The sequence below is a fragment of the Lissotriton vulgaris genome, chromosome 2_1 (assembly GCF_964263255.1).
Source record: "Lissotriton vulgaris chromosome 2_1, aLisVul1.2, whole genome shotgun sequence".
Classification (NCBI taxonomy): Eukaryota; Metazoa; Chordata; class Amphibia; order Caudata; family Salamandridae; genus Lissotriton; species Lissotriton vulgaris.
Genome location: NC_141687.1, coordinates 907,074,766 through 907,095,420, shown reverse-complemented (window position 1 = coordinate 907,095,420; position 20,655 = coordinate 907,074,766). Strand labels below are relative to the sequence as shown.

The window sequence follows — 20,655 nt, the reverse complement described above, 5'->3', positions numbered from 1 at the left end:
CACCAGAGGACCAGCGGTCGAGGATCACCGACTGGAGAGCAAGTGGTGTGGGTCGTGGGCCACTCATACGTGAGGCGTGCCGGGGACGTATTCATGGCAGGTGACGCGACTCACGCATCTGGGGAATACGGGTTCAGAGTAACCTTCCATGGGAAGGGAGGCCTCTGTTTTGACCAATTTCAATCGTTTGTGGAGGGTCTCTTAGGGCGGCAAAGGTCACCGCCATCTGTAATCATAGTGCACTTGGGGGGCAATGACTTGGTAAGACTGGGAAGACAAGTGTTAGTGGAACACATATTGTCGGCAGTCAGCTGAATGGCTAGGAGGCTCCCGGGGTGTACAATTGCCTGGTCCCACATGATCCCCAGGAGAGTTTGGCGGGGGGGTTTCTCTGTAACGGCGTTGAACCACTCGGTAAAGAGGGTCAACAATAAAATTGGGAAATTGGTTCGCTCCGCGCATTTGCAAAGCATTCCCCATGGGTGTATTCGGGGTGATCACTTTTACTTGAATGATGGGGTTCACCTGTCCAGGGCGGGGAATGATTTACTCATAGGAGACTTCATAGCATGGCTAGTGGGATTGAGGAGGCATGACCTTTAGGAGGTGTGGGGGGGCCGGATAGTTGACCGACTATCCGGCCCCCCCACACCTCCTTAAGGTCATGCCTCCTCAATCCCACTAGCCATGCTATGAAGTCTCCTATGAGTAAATCATTCCCCGCCATAAGCCCCTCCCAGGGGGGAGAAGGCTATATGCCCCTCCTACGAATTTCCCGGGGGCCGGATATCCGCTCGGGCGGAAGAGAGTGTGGGGAATGGGGGGAGTCCACGCTGTCCTTCTGACAGATACCTCACACGGGAACTCGGACGACCTTTAAGATGGCGTCGAGTGAAAGGGGGCCCCCACGACAAGGGAAGTTACAGTTGGCAACGAGGGTAAAGTCCTCTGCGCATGCGCCACTCACACCGTGAGGGCGGGAGTTTGGTAGTAGGGATCTGACACTGGTTAAGACCTTGCCGTTGGCCCTTAATGTTAGGATGTACAATTTTATTTTAGAATGTTATGCATTTTCAGGATGCCTGCCTGGGACGGGCACCATCTGTTTTGTTGTTTGTCGATGAAATGAATATGCCTAAGGAGAAGAAACCAACTGCTGCAAGAATCTGTACCAAAAGAACAATGCTTGTTACTGAACTCACTTTGACTGTTGTTATTGTTGCTGTAATAACATGGAATATAAAGGAAGTAGCTCCTGTTTGAAGACTGCTACCTGCTACTACGCCTGTTCTCACTGAACATTATTACTTTACTCTTCCTTATCATGAGCAGAAGCACAGAATGTCCTACCTCAATGTGAGAAGTTGGCCTGATATGTAGTGTTTCCAATTCTGGAACCACTGGGTATCAGTCCAAACAAACCCCAAAGATGTCAGGTTGTAAGTCAACCTTGTAGACAAGCTATCCTAATGGTAGCATGGACTAAGCAGCCTTAAAGGCTTAACTTAAGAGGTCGTGTTAAGCGAGCTGTTTTACCACATACAATCCTGTAATCAAATGAAAGGACACCACACAAGTATATATTGTAAAAATATATGTATTTATTTCTAAATTACTCCCCAGTACTCTTTATGAGGAAAGGGGCACAAGCGTTAAATCAAAAGCACAGTAAAACATATAAAGTTGCACAATTATGGATGAGGGCGGGTGGCCACTCAAACCATATACTAAAAAAGTGGTATAAGGAACACTTATCGAACAATGGTTAGGCCTAGGGCCTAGAGATTCGCTGGGAGCAGTCTGGACTAGCAATGCTGAAGTCGGGAGTAGCCCACAGGAGACGGGTGCAGCACGGAAAGTGCGGCTCGCACCAATGCAAAGTCAATGGTGCGTAAAAGTTGGATAAAGTGAATTAAAAGATACTTCCGCTGAACCTAGGAACACAAAACTTTAGACACAGACCCTAGAGGTGTGTACCAGTGTAAGGACACCGGCGTTGCAAAGTTACCTCACCCACAGGCCGTGGGTGGGTGCACAGGGTCGAAGTGGCGTCGGGTTCTGTCACGCAGGTTCTTGGTGCTTGAAGCTGTTGCAGCTGCAGGCGCTGTGAAGCAGAAGTGTCCGGTGCGATCCAAGGGTGGATCGAAGTAGAAAAGTACCTGAAAGCAGAGGGGACAGAGTCTGGGTCACTCAGCAGTGACCAGGGTGGAACCAGGACGGAACCAGGCAATGTCGGGCGCAATCAGGCGGTTGTCGATAGGCTTCTCTCCGCTGTCACGTGGGCTCTGGGGCATCTGCGACGTCCAGGAGCAGGTCACGATCTGTCCCACGTAGGCTCTCGCCGTCAGCACCGTCGGCTTCAAGATTGCAGCAAACAGCACTTGGCAAAAGCAATCCACGCAGAACCGGGAGATTGCTTATCACTCGAACCAGGAGGGTCAGAGTGGGGGCTCCTTTTCACAGGAGCTGGTGCAGATCTGGAGCAACCAGAAAAGCAAGTCGTATTTCAGTTTTCGTCGGCACAGGGGCCACAAGCCAGCTGGCAAGTGACCGGGCCAACGCGTCGAGCCAACACAGGCAGAAGGGCCCCACGCAGCACTCGTCGAGTGTGGAGGGGTGAGCTTTGGTGCAAGTGGAGCTCGGGGCTGGGGCTTCTCAAACCCCGGTGTACAGCTTCGAGGGTCACTCGTGGGCTGCACGGTCAGCGTCTCGTGGCCTTTTCAAGATGGCGTGCCCCACACTTCCGGTCGCCTCCACGGGTCTCAGCTCTGCAGGGACTGTGGATCGGGCAGGGAGAAGGCAGGCAAGCTTGATCTCGTCGATCTCTGTCGCTCGAGTCCCGGCGGGGACTGCAACAAAGCAAGGGTCGAGGGCTGGATGGTACCTGTTTGCACAGGGTGGTCACTCCTTGACCACAAGGGAGATTCTTCAGTCTTCTCACGTCGTGTAGAAAGTCGAAGGGTCCAGAATTCGTTTCTTATGTTTCTTCAGGATGATCTGAGTTGCATTGGCACTGCTCCCCCTCTTATTCGAATCTGGGGGGTTGGACATCCTGCTAGGTCCCCTCCTATGGGTGGGACCCAGGAAGGGGGTGGTTACACCCCTTTCCTTTGATCCAGGCCGCGCTGGGACAGGGGCTGGGAGGCCCCAGAACCGGTTTGGCCGGATTATGCAAGGGGCAGCCTTGTGCTCCCCAGGCAGTGTCTGGTTTCTTTGAAACCTCCCTACTACAATCCACTATCTCCTGTCTGGGGTGGTTTGACACCGCCCTGCGACAGGAAACCCTTTGTCCAGGCCACCATATGCTGAGTTTCGGTCAGCAGCAGGAGGCCAGACCCGTGTCTGTGGCAGGGGCATCCATTTTGTGGATCTGAGGCTCATTTTAAATCAACCGCGTTTCAGTAAAGTAACATGTCTTCTCCCTCTAGAAGGGTGGAATGCTACCCCCGTCGCCAGAACTGGCGAGGGGGTAGTATTCCAATTCGTATGACACCTTACACGACATGTTTTGATAAAGCCAAACCAAAGTTGCTATATAACCGCGAGGATTATAAGGCGCTTAAGAGTATATGGTATGGCATTATCCCGGATCAGCTTAGGGAGTTGTTCCCGACAGCTGCAGACAGGCTCAGCTCATGCCAGAGCTCCATCTCACATAAAACCACGCACTCTGCCTCCAGGATTGATGAGGCCTTCCATAGGAGTGGCTCACAGGCTATATATGTGTCCAGATATAGGTTTAGATATAGGTATACTATATCTAAGCAAGGGGTGATTACACCCACTTGCCCCAGCTGGGTGATCAGCCAGTTGTGTCAATTTAAGAACCAGCCAGGGGTGGCAAAAGCTATGCTTCAGCCCCTGGTAGGCCTTGGTGGCACCTATGCCCTGAGCACCTATAGTGCATGGTACAGGCGCTGACAAGGAGTCCATTTCCAATTGTGGTATGTACCTATAGCACATGTATTTTAAATTTAGAGAGAGAACAGCAGGCTGGGGGTCTGATTAGCAGGCCCACAGCCTCAGTAAGTCGAAAACCAGTGAAGCAAAAAGCAAAAATTGGGGTGACCATAGGATAGCAGACCCTACTCTCCTACATAACCCCCCCCCCAAACGCAGGGACATTAAACTTAACCTTGACCAGATAAGTCTTCATGTTCTAAGTGGAAGTACCTGGAGAGACCATCTGCATTACCATGGTCAGTCCCTGGGCGGTGCTCCACTGTAAAGTCCATCCCCTGTAGGGAAATGGACCACCTGAGCAGTTTGGGATTTTCACCCTTCATCTGATTTAGCCACAAGAGGGGCTTATGGTCTGTCTGAATTAGGAAGTGAGTACCAAACAAGTATGGCCTCAACTTCTTCAGGGCCCAAACCACAGCAAAGGCCTCCCTCTCAATAGCTGACCAACGTTTCTCCCTGGGGGTCAGCCTTCTGCTAATAAAAGCAATGGGCTGGTCTTGACCATCTTGATTAAGTTGTGAAAGCACAGCTCCCACCCCCAACTCAGAAGCATCTGTCTGTACAATGAACTGTTTGGAGTAGTCAGGACTCTTCAGGATAGGTGCAGAGCACATGGCCTTCTTCAGGTCATCAAATGCCTTTTGACAGCTAACTGTCCACTGAACCTTTTTGGGCATCTTCTTGGATGTCAAGTCATTCAATGGTGTCACAATGGACCCATATTTCTTTACAAATTTTCTGTAATACCCAGTCAGGCCCAAGAAGGCTCTGACTTGTGTCTGGGTAGTTGGAGGAGTCCAGTCCTGTATGGTCTGGATCTTGCTCTCCAGTGGTTGAACTTGACCCCCACCTACTAGGTGGCCCAAGTACACAACCTTGCTCTGCCCTATCTGGCACTTAGTAGCCTTGATAGTCAGGCCTGCCTTTTGCAGGGCCTCCAGAACCTTCTTCAGGTGGATCAGGTGATCCTCCCAGGTGGAGCTAAAGACAGCAATATCATCTAGATATGCTGCACAAAAGTCATCCAACCCAGCAAGGACTTGATTCACCAACCTTTGGAAGGTGGCAGGTGCATTCTTCAAACCAAAGGGCATTACCACAAATTGATAATGTCCACTAGGGGTCGAAAATGCTGTTTTGGCTTTTGACTCTTCAGCTAGTCTGATTTGCCAGTAGCCAGCTGTCAAATCAAATGTGCTCAGAAACTTGGCAGAAGCCAATTTATCAATGAGCTCATCTGCTCTTGGAATGGGATGAGCATCTGTCCTAGTGACAGCATTGAGACCTCTGTAGTCCACACAAAACCTCATTTCTCTCTTCCCATCTTTGGTATGAGGTTTTGGCACAAGGACCACTGGGCTAGCCCATGGGCTCTCTGATGGCTCAATCACTCCAAGCTCCAACATCTTTTGCACCTCAGCCTTTATACAATCCCTGACATGGTCAGGTTGCCTGTAGATCTTATTCTTCACAGGCAGATTGTCACCAGTGTCCACCTCATGGGTGCACCAGTTAGTCTGACTGGGTGTGAGTGAAAACAAATGTCTGTGGGCCTGCAACACCTGTCTGCAGTCCACCTGTTGCTGCTCAGTGAGGCTGCCTGCCAAGGTTACTCCATCAACTGAACCATCATCAGGGTTCTGGGAAAGCAGGTCTGGGAGAGGGTCACTCTCTTCCTCCTGTTCCCCATCTGTGGCCATGAGGAGACTCATGTCCTCCCTGTCAACAAATGCTTTCAATCTGTTTACATGGAGCACCCTGTGGGGGCTCCTAGGGGTGCCAAAGTCAACCATGTAGGTGACTTCTCCCTTCTTTTCAATGATAGGGTAGGGTCCACTCCATTTGTCCTGGAGAGCTGCTGGCCCCACTGGGTCCAACACCCACACCTTCTGTCCTGGCTGGAACTCAACCATGACAGCCTTTTGGTCATGCCAAGCTTTCTGTAATTCTTGGCTTGCCTCAAGGTTTTTGGATGCTCTCTCCATGTATTCAGCCATCCTGGAGCGGAGACCAAGTACATAGTCCACAATGTCTAGTTTAGGCTTTTTGAGAGGTAACTCCCATCCTTCCTTCACCAAACTCAATGGACCCCTTACAGGGTGGCCAAACAAAAGTTCAAAAGGGCTGTAGCCAACCCCCTTCTGTGGGACCTCTCTGTAAGCAAAGAGCAAGCAGGGTAAAAGGATGTCCCATTTCCGCCTAAGCTTCTCTGGTAAACCTTTTATCATTCCCTTTAGGGTCTTGTTGAACCTTTCCACAAGCCCATTGCACTGTGGATGATATTTATTTATTTATTTATTTATTTAGTTTATAGAGCGCGACAGATACCCAAAAAGGGCTTCCCGGCGCTAAACAGAAATTTGAACTCGAGGGGCAGAAAGGGTTAGAATGGGAAACCAAAAACGCTCACTGATTAAAAAGCCAGGTTTTGATGGCCTTGCGAAAGTGTGGGTACCTATTTTCAAGACGAAGTGGTTGGGGAAGGGAATTCCAGAGCTTTGGGCCCAGGAAGGAGAAAGACCTGCCTCCCATCCTGGCCCGACGTATTTTAGGGACGCAGAAGAGACCTTGAGAGGCGGATCTCAAGTCTCGGGCAGGCATATAGGTATGCACAAGAGTCAGAAGGTATTTGGGAGCATTGCCCCACTTTATCCTGTGCATGAGGCTGAGAGTCTTAAACTTGACCCTGTTGTCAATTCTTAGCCAGTGAAGTGCCTTTAAGTGACTGGACATACGGTCTCTCCTGTTACATTTACAGAGCAGCCTGGCTGCCGCATTCTGTACCAGCTGTAGACGCCTTGAGACTGTCTGGGATGCCCCCAAGTAGAGGACATTCCCGTAGTCCAGGCGGGAGGTAATTAATGCATTAACAACTGTCTTTTGGGTGTCTTCGGGGAGCATCCATATTATTTTTCTGAGCCATCTCAAGATCGTAAAGCAGGTGGCTGAGAGAACGTTCACCTGTGGCTCCATGGTTAGGTCTTTGTCGATGATAAAGCCCAGGTTGCGGACCTGGTGCGATGGAGTTGGCAGGGGGCCCATTTCAGGTGGCCAGTGACTGGAGTTCCAGAGGTTCTGGTCGGGACCTACTATCAGAACCTCCGTTTTACTGCCATTGAGTTTGAGTATATTTTCGTTCATCCAGGATGAAATATTCCTGAGGCCGGTCCGGAGGCGTGAAGGGGTGTCTTGGTTCACATCAGATAGGGAGAATATGATTTGGGAGTCGTCAGCGTATGTGAACATGGTGAGGCCATCAGTTTCAGCAATCTGAGCCAACGGCGCTGCATAAAGGTTGAAAAGCAGGGGGCTTAATACTGATCCCTGTGGGACTCCATGTGGAGAAAAATGGGTCTTGGATGCCGCATTGCTGGAGGAAATTTGGAATGTCCTGAGCGTCAGAAAGGATGCTATCCAATCTAATGCCTTTCCTCTTATGCCCAAGTTGGAGAGGGATGCGAGCAGGGTGGTATGAGAGATGGTATCAAACGCCGCGCTGAGGTCAAGAAGAATCAGCGCGGCAGAGTGACCCATGTCGACCAAATGTCGAAGATTTTCCACGACTCCAAGTAATGTGGTTTCCGTCGAAAAACCTGCGCGGAAGCCGGATTGGGTGGGGTGTAGAACATTGTTTGCCTCCGTGAACTTGGTGAGATGTTCATGAACGTGTTTTTCCAAAACTTTGGAGAGCGCGGGCAGGAGGGATATCGGGCGAAAATTTGCCAAGATCTTAGGGTCGGCCGTTGGTTTCTTAAGGAGGGGGGATACCATGGCATGTTTCCAAGGTGACGGAACCGTAGCTGTAGAGAGAGATAGGTTAAGAATGTGACATAGCACGGCTAGGGAAGAGGTGTCTAGAAGTCTGAGTATGGAAATCGGGAGGGGGTCAGCTGGCGACCCAGATTTAACTTTCCTTAAGATGTTCTGTAAACCTTGGACGTCTATTTCGGGCCAGGAGGTGAGTAATGCGTGGGACGGGTGGGGTTGGGCCATGCTGACATCAGTATGAGGTCCAGGAGTATGCACATATGTAGATTGAGTTTGCTTTTGTGTGGCTATATCTTGATGAATGTTTTCAATCTTAGAAGTAAAGTAGGGTGTGGTAAACTTATAGTTTACTCCACACTCTTTCCACATTGCTTTTAAGTATCCAGACATAAAGTTAGTACCTCTGTCTGAAAGAACCTCCTTTGGAAAGCCCACTCTTGAGAAAACTGCAATGAGGGCTTTTGCCACCACAGGAGCTGTGGTGGTCCTCAGGGGAATTGCCTCTGGGTACCTGGTGGCATGATCCACTACCACCAGTATAAATCTGTGCCCAGATGCTGTTTGAGGATCCATGGGACCCACAATGTCTATTCCAACTCTTTCAAAGGGTACCCCCACCACAGGTAGTGGTATCAGGGGGGCCTTTGTTGTGCCACCTGACTTACCACTGGCTTGGCAAGTGACACAGGAGCGACAAAACTCCTTGACATTTTCTGACATGTGAGGCCAGTGAAAGTGTGGAACAAGCCTGTCCCAAGTCTTATTCTGGCCTAAGTGTCCTGCAAGGGGAATATCATGGGCCAAGGTAAGAAGGAAGCCCCTAAACTTCAAAGGTATGACCAACCTCCTGGTTGTGCCAGGCTTGGGGTCTCTAGGTCTGAATAAAGGAGTCCTTCATCCCAATACACCTTATGGGTACCTTGAGCATTCCCTGCAGCCTCAGCAGCAGCTTGCTGTCTGAGGGGTTCAAGCGAAGGGCAATCTAATTGAGCCTGCCCCAGGTCTGCCCTTGAGGGTCCCCCTGTCCCCAGAAACTCAACCTGTTCAGGTTCAAGCTCATCTGAGACAGTCTCCTCTTGGACTGCAGAATCAGTTTCCTGTGAAACTTGATCCTCAACCTGGGGCAAGTGGGAAGGCACAGCCTTAACCCTCTTGCTCCTCCTCTTGGGTTGTGGTTGGTCTATTGTTTCAAGATCCACCACTGGTTCAGGAAGGCACTTCTTAGCCTGAGACCTTGTCACTGCAAGGACATGAGCTGAAATCCCTAGCATTTCTGCATGAGTCCTGTACTCCACTTCTGACCAAACTGAGCTTTCAAGATCATTGCCTAACAGACAGTCTACTGGGAGGTCTGCACTCACAACAACTTTCTTTAGGCCATCTACCCCTCCCCAGGAGAAGTTCACAACAGCCACACTATGGGAAGTAGTGGAGTTGCTTGCATTGGTCACTAGGTAACTTTCACCTAGTACAATCTGTCCAGGGTCCACAAAGTCAGGTGTCACCATAGTGACACTGGCACAAGTGTCCCTGTAGGCCTGAGCCAGTTTCTCATTGATTAAGGGAGTCTGCCTATATTTGCCCAGGTTACTGGGGCTTACTGCAGTGGTCAAAGATAAGTCCACATCATATAGGAGAACTGCCTGTGTGGGGATTCTGACTAGGCCAGATTCCACCTCAGTACCCAGGGTCAACCCTACTAAACCCTTTGGCTGTGTACCACCACTGTTAACTGTACTAGGGGGTGCAGGTGCTTTAGGAGCTGCAGTGGTGGGGACTGGATTTTTCTTAGTGCATTCACTGCCCCAGTGTGAAACTGATTTGCAGGTATTACACCAAGGTTTCTTTGGGCCATCATTCTTCTTTTTCTTGTTTCCATTTTGGGAACCCCCCTCCTTATTGCTAGTTTGGGGGCCTGAAGACTTCTGGTCCTTTTCTTTATCTTTCTGATTCCCACCCTTCTGGTCTGTTTTCTTCTGGTCACCTTGGTTCTGGTTTTTCTGCTTAATCCTTGTTCTGACCAATTTGTCTGCCTTCTTTCCCAATTCTTGGGGAGAGGTCAGATCAGAGTCAACAAGGTATTGATGCAACAGCTGGTTCTGACAGTTATTAAGGATCTGTTCTCTCATCATAAGATTGTACAATCCTGTATAGTCTGAAACTTTACTTCCCTGCAGCCAACCCTCCAGAGCCTTAGTGGCACAATCTACAAAATCAGTCCAGTCCTGAGTCTGTGCTTTTTGGGTGTCTCTGAACAACAACCTGTATTGCTCAGTGGTTAGGCCAAACCCTTCAATAAGAGCACTCTTCAGAACAGAGTAGTTTTTGGCATCCTCAGGTCTAACAGTGAGGAGCCTGTCCCTCCCTTTCTCAGAAAAGGAGTACCATAAAATTGCTGCCCACTGGTCCTCAGGGACCTGCTGTACCATGCAGGCCCTCTCAAGAGCAGTCATCCATTTGTGGATATCATCCCCTTCCTTGTAGGGGGGCACAATTTTTGTCAGGTTTCTATTGTCATAGGCCCTGTCTTTTTCTTTAGGAACTTTGCTGCCACCAGTGGCATCTAAGCCACACAATTTTCTTTCTCTTGCTAAAGCAAGTTTAGCTTGAGCCAAGGCTACCTCTTCCCTTTCTATTTGGAGTTGGACAGCCCTCATCCTGGCTCTATGCTCTTTTCTCTGGGAGGAAGTCATCCCTCTTTGAGATTCTCTTGAGGCACTAGAAAGATGAGAGTCCCTTGATTGAGATCTCACCCTCCTATTACCTGGGAGAATTTGGTTATGAGATCTGGGGAGGTGCTGGCCCTCTCCATTCCCATGTAGGTCTAGGTTGGCCTGGTTAAGCCTGGCAACCTGTACCTGGTTTCCCCTCTGATCCTGATCTTCAGGTTCTTCTAAATCTGAGTCTTCCTCTTCCTCCTCCTCTACTACTTCATCTTCAGGAAGATCCTCATTCTCAGGGGAGTTTATCCCTTCACCTGATTCTAAGGGAGCCTGACTCACCTTATCTAGGTCATCCTTTTCTAGGAGAGCTATTAGGGAAGGAATGGTAGGGCCTCTGCCCTTTTTTAGCCCCCTGGCTGTGCACAAGGCACTCAGGTCTTTGTGGCTAAGGTTGTCATATCTGGATGTTGTCCCTATAGGATCAACTTCTACAGGAGCAGAGCCTGCGGCTCTATCTGTATCAGACATGACTGCTAGTGAGGTGTAAGTGATGCACTTACCTACACTAAGTGTTTTCCTACTGTACCTTGCTAGTGAGTTGTAGTCAGGGTGTGCTAATCCCTTTAATCTACAACTACTAAATTCAGTAGAACTTAATATGCTAAGCTTTTGATTTATATGTACCTAGAGGTACTTGATGTGATCTTTCAATTTGATAAGGATTGCAATGGTAAAACAAACAGCAAACTCAAATCCGCACCGCTGCACACCAATGTGAGAAGTTGGCCTGATATGTAGTGGTTCCAATTCTGGAACCACTGGGTATCAGTCCAAACAAACCCCAAAGATGTCAGGTTGTAAGTCAACCTTGTAGACAAGCTATCCTAATGGTAGCATGGACTAAGCAGCCTTAAAGGCTTAACTTAAGAGGTCGTGTTAAGCGAGCTGTTTTACCACATACAATCCTGTAATCAAATGAAAGGACACCACACAAGTATATATTGTAAAAATATATGTATTTATTTCTAAATTACTCCCCAGTACTCTTTATGAGGAAAGGGGCACAAGCGTTAAATCAAAAGCACAGTAAAACATATAAAGTTGCACAATTATGGATGAGGGCGGGTGGCCACTCAAACCATATACTAAAAAAGTGGTATAAGGAACACTTATCGAACAATGGTTAGGCCTAGGGCCTAGAGATTCGCTGGGAGCAGTCTGGACTAGCAATGCTGAAGTCGGGAGTAGCCCACAGGAGACGGGTGCAGCACGGAAAGTGCGGCTCGCACCAATGCAAAGTCAATGGTGCGTAAAAGTTGGATAAAGTGAATTAAAAGATACTTCCGCTGAACCTAGGAACACAAAACTTTAGACACAGACCCTAGAGGTGTGTACCAGTGTAAGGACACCGGCGTTGCAAAGTTACCTCACCCACAGGCCGTGGGTGGGTGCACAGGGTCGAAGTGGCGTCGGGTTCTGTCACGCAGGTTCTTGGTGCTTGAAGCTGTTGCAGCTGCAGGCGCTGTGAAGCAGAAGTGTCCGGTGCGATCCAAGGGTGGATCGAAGTAGAAAAGTACCTGAAAGCAGAGCGGACAGAGTCTGGGTCACTCAGCAGTGACCAGGGTGGAACCAGGACGGAACCAGGCAATGTCGGGCGCAATCAGGCGGTTGTCGATAGGCTTCTCTCCGCTGTCACGTGGGCTCTGGGGCATCTGCGACGTCCAGGAGCAGGTCACGATCGTTCCCACGTAGGCTCTCGCCGTCAGCACCGTCGGCTTCAAGATTGCAGCAAACAGCACTTGGCAAAAGCAATCCACGCAGAACCGGGAGATTGCTTATCACTCGAACCAGGAGGGTCAGAGTGGGGGCTCCTTTTCACAGGAGCTGGTGCAGATCTGGAGCAACCAGAAAAGCAAGTCGTATTTCAGTTTTCGTCGGCACAGGGGCCACAAGCCAGCTGGCTATCGACCGGGCCAACGCGTCGAGCCAACACAGGCAGAAGGGCCCCATGCAGCACTCGTCGAGTGTGGAGGGGTGAGCTTTGGTGCAAGTGGAGCTCGGGGCTGGGGCTTCTCAAACCCCGGTGTACAGCTTCGAGGGTCACTCGTGGGCTGCACGGTCAGCGTCTCGTGGCCTTTTCAAGATGGCGTGCCCCACACTTCCGGTCGCCTCCACGGGTCTCAGCTCTGCAGGGACTGTGGATCGGGCAGGGAGAAGGCAGGCAAGCTTGATCTCGTCGATCTCTGTCGCTCGAGTCCCGGCGGGGACTGCAACAAAGCAAGGGTCGAGGGCTGGATGGCACCTGTTTGCACAGGGTGGTCACTCCTTGACCACAAGGGAGATTCTTCAGTCTTCTCACGTCGTGTAGAAAGTCGAAGGGTCCAGAATTCGTTTCTTATGTTTCTTCAGGATGATCTGAGTTGCATTGGCACTGCTCCCCCTCTTATTCGAATCTGGGGGGTTGGACATCCTGCTAGGTCCCCTCCTATGGGTGGGACCCAGGAAGGGGGTGGTTACACCCCTTTCCTTTGATCCAGGCCGCGCTGGGACAGGGGCTGGGAGGCCCCAGAACCGGTTTGGCCGGATTATGCAAGGGGCAGCCTTGTGCTCCCCAGGCAGTGTCTGGTTTCTTTGAAACCTCCCTACTACAATCCACTATCTCCTGTCTGGGGTGGTTTGACACCACCCTGCGACAGGAAACCCTTTGTCCAGGCCACCATATGCTGAGTTTCGGTCAGCAGCAGGAGGCCAGACCCGTGTCTGTGGCAGGGGCATCCATTTTGTGGATCTGAGGCTCATTTTAAATCAACCGCGTTTCAGTAAAGTAACATGTCTTCTCCCTCTAGAAAGGTGGAATGCTACCCCCGTCGCCAGAACTGGCGAGGGGGTAGTATTCCAATTCGTATGACACCTTACACGACATGTTTTGATAAAGCCAAACCAAAGTTGCTATATAACCGTGAGGATTATAAGGCGCTTAAGAGTATATGGTATGGCATTATCCCGGATCAGCTTAGGGAGTTGTTCCCGACAGCTGCAGACAGGCTCAGCTCATGCCAGAGCTCCATCTCACATAAAACCACGCACTCTGCCTCCAGGATTGATGAGGCCTTCCATAGGAGTGGCTCACAGGCTATATATGTGTCCAGATATAGGTTTAGATATAGGTATACTATATCTAAGCAAGGGGTGATTACACCCACTTGCCCCAGCTGAGTGATCAGCCAGTTGTGTCAATTTAAGAACCAGCCAGGGGTGGCAAAAGCTATGCTTCAGCCCCTGGTAGGCCTTGGTGGCACCTATGCCCTGAGCACCTATAGTGCATGGTACAGGGGCTGACAAGGAGTCCATTTCCAATTGTGGTATGTACCTATAGCACATGTATTTTAAATTTAGAGAGAGAACAGCAGGCTGGGGGTCTGATTAGCAGGCCCACAGCCTCAGTAAGTCGAAAACCAGTGAAGCAAAAAGCAAAAATTGGGGTGACCATAGGATAGCAGACCCTACTCTCCTACACTCAATAACACTTTCATTCAGATGTTGCACCATACACACAATGCTACAAATGTTACCAACAGATGGGTATGTTGAATGATGCCAGCTCATCAGAAAAAGGGAGGAACGCCTTTTATTCCCTTGCCGTTTTCACATAACGGCTCCTGCAGAGCCTGGTTTGCATTGTTGTGGGCTTCTGAAGTTGGTAACCTTACTTATATGCTGGTTTAGGAAAGCTAAATGCGCAATTGAATAGGGTGTGTTACCCTGATGAGGAAGGAGATCCACAAGCTAAAGGAACCGTATGGGAAATGGACGAGTATCGTCGAAAAAGTTCCTCAGCGAACTAGGTTTTCCCTAACACTCGAACAACCATAGGAAATGGGCCTTCTGTTATTGCTGTCACTAGAGCGCCAGCAGATCTCTGTGTGAGCAGTATTGGCAGTATACTTTTGGGAAAAAGGGACTGTACTTTGTGTTGAATATTACTGGAATGAACAATAGCAGCTTTTTGTCCTCACATAATACTTATTTAATTTGTGGAAGTAAAGGTTATTATCACCTACCTATAGGGTGGTCAGGTAGCTGCTACATGTCCTTTTTCCTTCCACGTGTGTTTTTGGCACCTGCATTCTACCATAAAGACTATAAACTGTATAATGACATTTCTAAGATCCGATTCAAGAGGACAATAAACAATGATGAGGTGGATCAAACTGATACTGCAGCAGTATATTGACTTTAATTTGGGACTATTCATCTTTGTTGGTTCGGTCTTAAACAGCAGAAAGATCCAACGCTTGACACGTGTTGTAGAGGCTGAAACCAATCAGACAGCAATGGTACTTGGAAATATCACAGAAGAACTACAAATTGCAAGAACTGTGATGCTCCAAAATAGGATAGTCCTTGATTTCATCCTGCCTGACCGTGGTGGAGCATGTCGCATCATTGGGAGTAGCTGCTGCATTTACATCCCTGACCACGGCCCTTCTGTTTTTGATGCAATTTCCAAGATGCACAAAATAGCCACTGAAATCCACCAGGATTCAGGGACATGGACTTTGACTGGATGGCTAGGGAACATGTTTACTGTATGGGGCTTGAAATTATGGTCAGCCCTAGGTATAATTTTTGCTATTCTTTCTCTTGTTGCCTATGTATTCAATGTGGCCCAATGCTCAGTTCCCTATGTATTTCTACTTGTACCTCATGTATACCGACTAAACAAAATGTCACAAATGTAAATGCTCGCTTGGCAATGGACCAAGAAATTACTGAATTGATGGAGATAGATGTGCACAATATTTTTCGCATTCTTTCAAAAGTATAAGAAAATGTCTTCAGCATAAGCTAAAAGGGTTGTCTGTGGAAATCTGGAATCATTTCTGTTAGCATAAGCTGAAACCATCTTGGTTGTGGCATCCATTTTGTTGGCTTTGAAATTCTCCCATCCTCTGCTGCTAGTCTTTTTTCGCTGTCTGTGCTGTCTATTTTAGTTGACTTCCTGACTCAGCTAAAAGCAATATGCATGCTAAAGAGTTTATAGCTGCCAGAACACCTTGTCTCAGACTCAACTGTCAATCTCTTAGTGCTGCCATAAGCACTCCTGCTCCCCCTCCCACTTTGCTGACTAAGTGATTTTCCATCTGCCCACGTTTGTCAGTAACTATTCCTATGTAGGCCTGTACCTTCTATTTGTATCCACATGCTTACCAGTGCAGAAAACTCAGTATATAAGCACCATGGTCTGTGTATTCAAGGTACTACCTCCTGGAACATGGGAGGGTGTTGTATGGACGTGGTTTCACTCATGAGTGAATAAACTGGTTATTTTGAATTCCAGCTTCAGTGTCAATCTCTATTTTGTTAGTCTAAGGACCCATAAACTGAGAAGGGTGACCCCTGCACCGGTGTGCTCGATAAAAAGCACATTTCCACACACTGTACTGGGGTAGAATAACGGCAAAAGTGTTGATGAAATGTTTTATGCATATGCATATCTGTTGGACTTAAGACTCCAGACTCCAGGACCTGCTGTTGTGCTGTTCAATTTAAAGTAGAACTAAGCGTTAGCCCTAACCAGTTATACTACTTAGTTGACTCTAACTATTTACAGCCAATTTACCGGCCAAATGTATTATAGTCCCACCAAAATGTCAGGATTTTTGACATATGCAATTTCTTGGAGGGTTGTTAATAACAATATACTCTTCCAATGCACTTAGGAGTCGTTATGGAAAGACTGGGGTCTTGTGTACAAATACCAAATCATCAGCCTATAACAGTACCAACAGATTGTTTTAACCTCAGTCATGGGACAAAGTAGAAAGGTGGCCACAGGACGGTGTTAACTTAAAATTGAACAGTGCGGGGGTCACCAAAAATCCTTGTTTCAAACAGTTCCTGGTGGAGATCTTTTTGGATTGCATGTCGCCCCAACCTGCCCTGATCGCTCCTCAGGTCTCTGAGAGAAAGCCCTCAACAGAGTAAATAATGCAGGGTCAATATCCGCTGGTTGTAATTTAGTGCATAATAACTGTTGGGAAGTGCAGTCAAAGGTTGAGAAATAGTGTACATAACAGAAGGAATTGCATTTAAAAAGCAGAGTCTTAGAACACTGCTGGGCAGCTGGACTGAGGGGAGATCTGCACTTCTGCTCCCATCTATCTCCGTATCCTTAACTCACAAACACTACATTAGACCCCCAATAGCACCCCAAAACATCAGAGAAGTGTGGTCAAACAATACAGCCATATTAAACTTTTCAGTCCAAGGTTTCTCTTGAACATGCCAAGAGAAAGTATATCCCCCACATGGGCAAAGGAAGAATGTGAACAAAGCCTGGTCGGGGATTTCATATTAGAGGTTTTGTAGGTGCTCTGATTGCTGTCAGCGGTAGTAGTTAGAAGTGGACTGAGCCAGGATGCTCAACTTTCGCCTGAGAGGGAGGTGCCCTCGGACAACCATGATGGGTGGATTATCATTCTAGTACACTGAATGCCATCAGGATGAAAAAGGAGTCACATTTGCTGTCATTCAGAATGGTAGAATATTGAAGCCATTACTCCAGCATGCATCTGGATGAGTCCCTAGTGAAGTGTTGCCAATTGCCCCCAATGATAAAACATCAAATGGGCATTTCTTGACCTCTGCCCTTCTATTTCAATGCTCTATGTTGAGTTCCCTAAATGAGGCTTCAGACCCAGACGAATTAGGTGCATAAGGTCACCGCAGATGTGCAAACAAATGGAAATTCTAACAGCCATAATATCAAACCGAAGGAGAAATTAATGAAGGATGCAAATACTTGAAGCACAATCACTATCAAAGACTGTGAGGAACAGTTTTTCCAGCACGTTTCAAGTTATGCTTCTGATATAGAGATCTATGAAGCTCGTGATGTAGACCTTCCAAGAAGATATGATATAAGGGACCCTTAAATTCTGAATGAGCGTTTAAATGGAATGGAAAGTAGTAGGTGATCACTCAAAAGAGGCTTATGTATACTAGGGAACCGGACCACAGAGGAGGAAACAATTAATCAGGCACTTGGTTATTTTCCAATCCTGTGGCCCTGGATGCAAGGGATAGAAAATAACACTGGATATTATGGGCTAGTATGGAAATATCTTGTTGTTGAATCGCTTGTTGTGGATCACTTGGCAACGATGTTGAGGATTAACTGATGTCGCTCAGACTGAAGTGAGAAAACAAATGATTAAGGTTTCGGGAATGACCAGGATAGTTAGGACATAGAAATTCTGTGATATTTGTCCATGCCCCAGGGCAGAGACTGAGACCAACTCTACTACGTGAGATAACATTTTCACAGTGGCTCGTAAACTGATCACAAGTAGCTAAGATAGCAACACTGAAAAGTCCGGAGCTGAAAAACTAAGAGCCCTCAGTCTCCTCTTTAATGAACAAATATATAGTATACCTACAGGAGAGACATCCCATGAAAAGAGGGTTAGAGTTAATTGTGACATAAGCCATTTCCTCAGTGATAAACGGCTTCAACCGAGAGCAAGGCAGGCGAGGGAGCCATTCCACTCACTAAACAAACACCATTTGCAAACCAAAACCTCCTGGAAGGTAAACATGAGAGACTTATGGAAAACAGTTAACTCCGATCCCGGTCTGTGCTCACAATACAGAACGAGATAATGTTCTGCACATGGCAGGCAGAGAATAATATCACTGGTGGTGGCTATCTTAACCTATTGCACCACAACACCATAGGTTAAGCGAAGCACAGTGAAAGAAGACAGACCTAATATCCACAATGGTCCAAAAGAATATTGCACAAGTTAACCTTGGTGACTCCTAGAGGGACATGACATAAGTCACACACCGCTATGCATTTAATTTGCATGGTCATAAACCCTATTCCTAAATAAACTTCATCTGGGTTAGTGAGAGCATGGGAGGGTTAGACACTTGACCACTAATAACATAACCATCTCTAAACAGACTCCTGAGAGCAGATAGTGGATTTACTACATGCAGACAGGGATGGGTGACTTAATGGCATTTGGGTACTTGCTGAAGTACCCTGTAACAAAGTTGGGAAAAGGAAACCGACACATTCAAGAATTACTTTAAAAACATTGGACAACAACGAGTTTGAATACTACCCGAGATGCTTACACCAGATTGTGCAAACTGGGGAATCGGCTATTGGAACTTAAATCCAGAGCTTAAAACTCAGAGAGACAACACAGAGAAGCTCTACGGGGAGACACTAACTAAAATGAATAACATTGAATACACAGGAGCATGAGGCAGGTGAGCCTGCTGCCCCACTTTTCTGCACTGTCAACAAATCCACCAGCTGAGCACTTTGGAACCCATGAGAACACACAGGGGTATGTTTGCAGATAACATCACGTTCACTGTCAAAAATAACAAGGAGTTACTTTGCGGAACAGGTTCAATAGACTGTGCTGGCGTTAATGGGCTGCTTGCATGGCCATGAGAACAATGGACGACACGTGGACATGGATTCTAACTGTAATTATGCAGCCGCTAACCACAGGATTACATTTCATTGCGCTAGCCTGCCCCAAAATGTACTTGGTCCATGCACAACATGCATAATTTTCATGATCCTCCTACCTATTTGCTGCGTTGGCATGATGTGTTTGGTCATCCTTGTGGCTCACTTTTAGTTTATCGTTCTGCTGGTTCTCTTTTGTATGTGGAGGGCCTAGAAGGAAAACACACAATAAGTTATCTTAGCATAGTAACAACACTGAAAGATACAAATAATAATAATTATATATATAGATTGATCGATATATATATATATATATATATATATAGCATCGAAGATCCAACCACACGAAGAATCAGAGGGACACCATGGGGATTCAGGTAAGTGGTTTATTTCATCAGGAAACAGCTTGGGCATGACGCGTTTCGTCGTAATTGACTTCCTCAGATGCCTGCTGTGAAACAAACAGAGCTTGGCGCCACTGCTCCGTAAATGATGCCTTTTGTTCAGCCATTGGTGGAGTGTTCAGGTGGGGCGGGACAGAGTCACTCAGGATACTGCAGCAGCGTCGGCAAACTACAGGTCCCAGCATGCCACTCACATAGCACGCCGGGTGAAGCTCTGCTCCTCTCCCTCGTGTCCAATTTGTGGGACCTGAACAATGTTTACGAACACGGTACAGCAACAGTGGTGAAACCCGGCTTGCTGACAAACAACCACTCGCTGGGTCCCCATATCGCCTTGACCACACATATCCGCACCGGGACAGTCCAGGAATCATGGACGCTGTGGCCCCTCAATTTCCATGTGTAAGTACACAATGCTGCTGGCTGCAGCGACGCTGTTGTCCGATGTGGGTGTGGCGGAACAGAGAGCTCCCAGTAGCCTGGAAACAGAAGTTGCACGAGTGCAGCGGTGCCTTGATTGCCTCTGTCCTCTTTACAAGACGGTTCCCTCTAGCGCGCCACGGGCCTGCGCGCACAATATAGCATCGAAGATCCAACCACACGAAGAATCAGAGGGACACCATGGGGATTCAGGTAAGTGGTTTATTTCATCAGGAAACAGCTTGGGCATGACGCGTTTCGTCGTAATTGACTTCCTCAGATGCCTGCTGTGAAACAAACAGAGCTTGGCGCCACTGCTCCGTAAATGATGCCTTTTGTTCAGCCATTGGTGGAGTGTTCAGGTGGGGCGGGACAGAGTCACTCAGGATACTGCAGCAGCGTCGGCAAACTACAGGTCCCAGCATGCCACTCACATAGCACGCCGGGTGAAGCTCTGCTCCTCTCCCTCGTGTCCAATTTGTGGGACCTGAACAATGTTTACGAACACGGTACAGCAACAGTGGTGAAACCCGGCTTGCTGACAAACAACCACTCGCTGGGTCCCCATATCGCCTTGACCACACATATCCGCACCGGGACAGTCCAGGAATCATGGACGCTGTGGCCCCTCAATTTCCATGTGTAAGTACACAATGCTGCTGGCTGCAGCGACGCTGTTGTCCGATGTGGGTGTGGCGGAACAGAGAGCTCCCAGTAGCCTGGAAACAGAAGTTGCACGAGTGCAGCGGTGCCTTGATTGCCTCTGTCCTCTTTACAAGACGGTTCCCTCTAGCGCGCCACGGGCCTGCGCGCACAATATAGCATCGAAGATCCAACCACACGAAGAATCAGAGGGACACCATGGGGATTCAGGTAAGTGGTTTATTTCATCAGGAAACAGCTTGGGCATGACGCGTTTCGTCGTAATTGACTTCCTCAG

At 48.2% G+C, this 20,655-nt stretch overlaps 1 protein-coding gene across 3 annotated transcripts in view; it reads right to left on the bottom strand.

The window, feature by feature from the left end:
• The window catches only part of INPP5B (inositol polyphosphate-5-phosphatase B), a 783,203-nt gene that overhangs the window by 405,034 nt on the left and 357,514 nt on the right, over positions 1–20,655 (bottom strand). For all 3 annotated transcript variants that reach the window (XM_086956440.1, XM_086956441.1, XM_086956442.1), the window contains one exon: positions 19,011–19,101. In XM_086956440.1, coding sequence (XP_086812566.1) covers positions 19,011–19,101 — 91 coding nt within the window. The remainder of the gene's footprint in view (positions 1–19,010; positions 19,102–20,655) is intronic.